Consider the following 867-nt stretch of genomic DNA (forward strand, 5'->3'; position numbering starts at 1 on the left):
ATTTTCTTTCTGTTTTCTTTAGTTGGTTCTATACAAAACATAGCTACAGAAAGGAAATCCTTCACACCTCTTTTGTCACCTACAGGTACTCACAGTGCAGTATTCCAGTAAAAGCCTGTACCTGAGCAATTGTCTCTGGGTCCAGTGGCTTGTGGTCATTGAAGCCCGTGTACTGCCCCGATGACGTGGACCTTCTAATGGGAGGGCTGTCCATCTTCTTGAGGGAGTCGTGCCGGCTGATGTTGGTCAGGCTGCCATGGCCAGGCCGTCGCCTCCTCTCAGGACTGTCGTTGTTGAGGCCACGGTTCTGTAGCAGGCCCCGGGGATGACTGGCCAGGCTTGGGGACCCCAGGTCAACTGAGGAGTTGGAAAGGGCATGTGGGGGATGTAGGGGACAATGGCCATCGCTGGTCCTGCCAGGACGCCTTACGGGAGGTGGTGGCTCTCCTCTTTTCCTTTGCCTAGACATACACAGAGAGAGAAAATGGGAGCACTTCTCACCCTGGGACAAAGGCACGGCCGCGCCTCACAGTCCCTGGAGAAGTGGAGGTTCAAGAGCCTGATTGCCACACCCCACTTACCTGGCTAAGTAGCCATCGGGGTGGCGGTCTGTGGGGGAGTTCATGTCTTTGGACGAAGACTTGTCTTCTGTGACGGGCCCACTGCTGGCCTCACTGTCGGCTTTTTGGCTCAGAGTGTCTGAAAAGGTATCATCCCTGAAACAATGAGAATCAAGAGTGAGGGTCTTTTCCTAGATGAAGGGGGACACACACACAAAAGTGATGGCATTTATATCTCTAAGTCTTTCTTTTATTAACATAACTTTTTCCTTTTCATTATAAAAATTATACAATTTTATTGCAGGTA

General features: G+C 50.7%; 1 protein-coding gene across 1 annotated transcript in view; it reads right to left on the reverse strand.

Annotated features, from left to right (window-relative positions):
- SRGAP1 (SLIT-ROBO Rho GTPase activating protein 1) overlaps positions 1 to 867 on the reverse strand; it is a 19,553-nt gene that overhangs the window by 6,914 nt on the left and 11,772 nt on the right. The window contains 2 exon segments of the mRNA XM_008594140.1: positions 122 to 461; positions 582 to 716. Of these exon segments, the coding sequence (XP_008592362.1) occupies positions 122 to 461; positions 582 to 716 (475 nt within the window).

Source organism: Galeopterus variegatus, unplaced genomic scaffold, assembly GCF_000696425.1.
Source record: "Galeopterus variegatus unplaced genomic scaffold, G_variegatus-3.0.2 Scaffold10229, whole genome shotgun sequence".
Taxonomy (NCBI): Eukaryota; Metazoa; Chordata; class Mammalia; order Dermoptera; family Cynocephalidae; genus Galeopterus; species Galeopterus variegatus.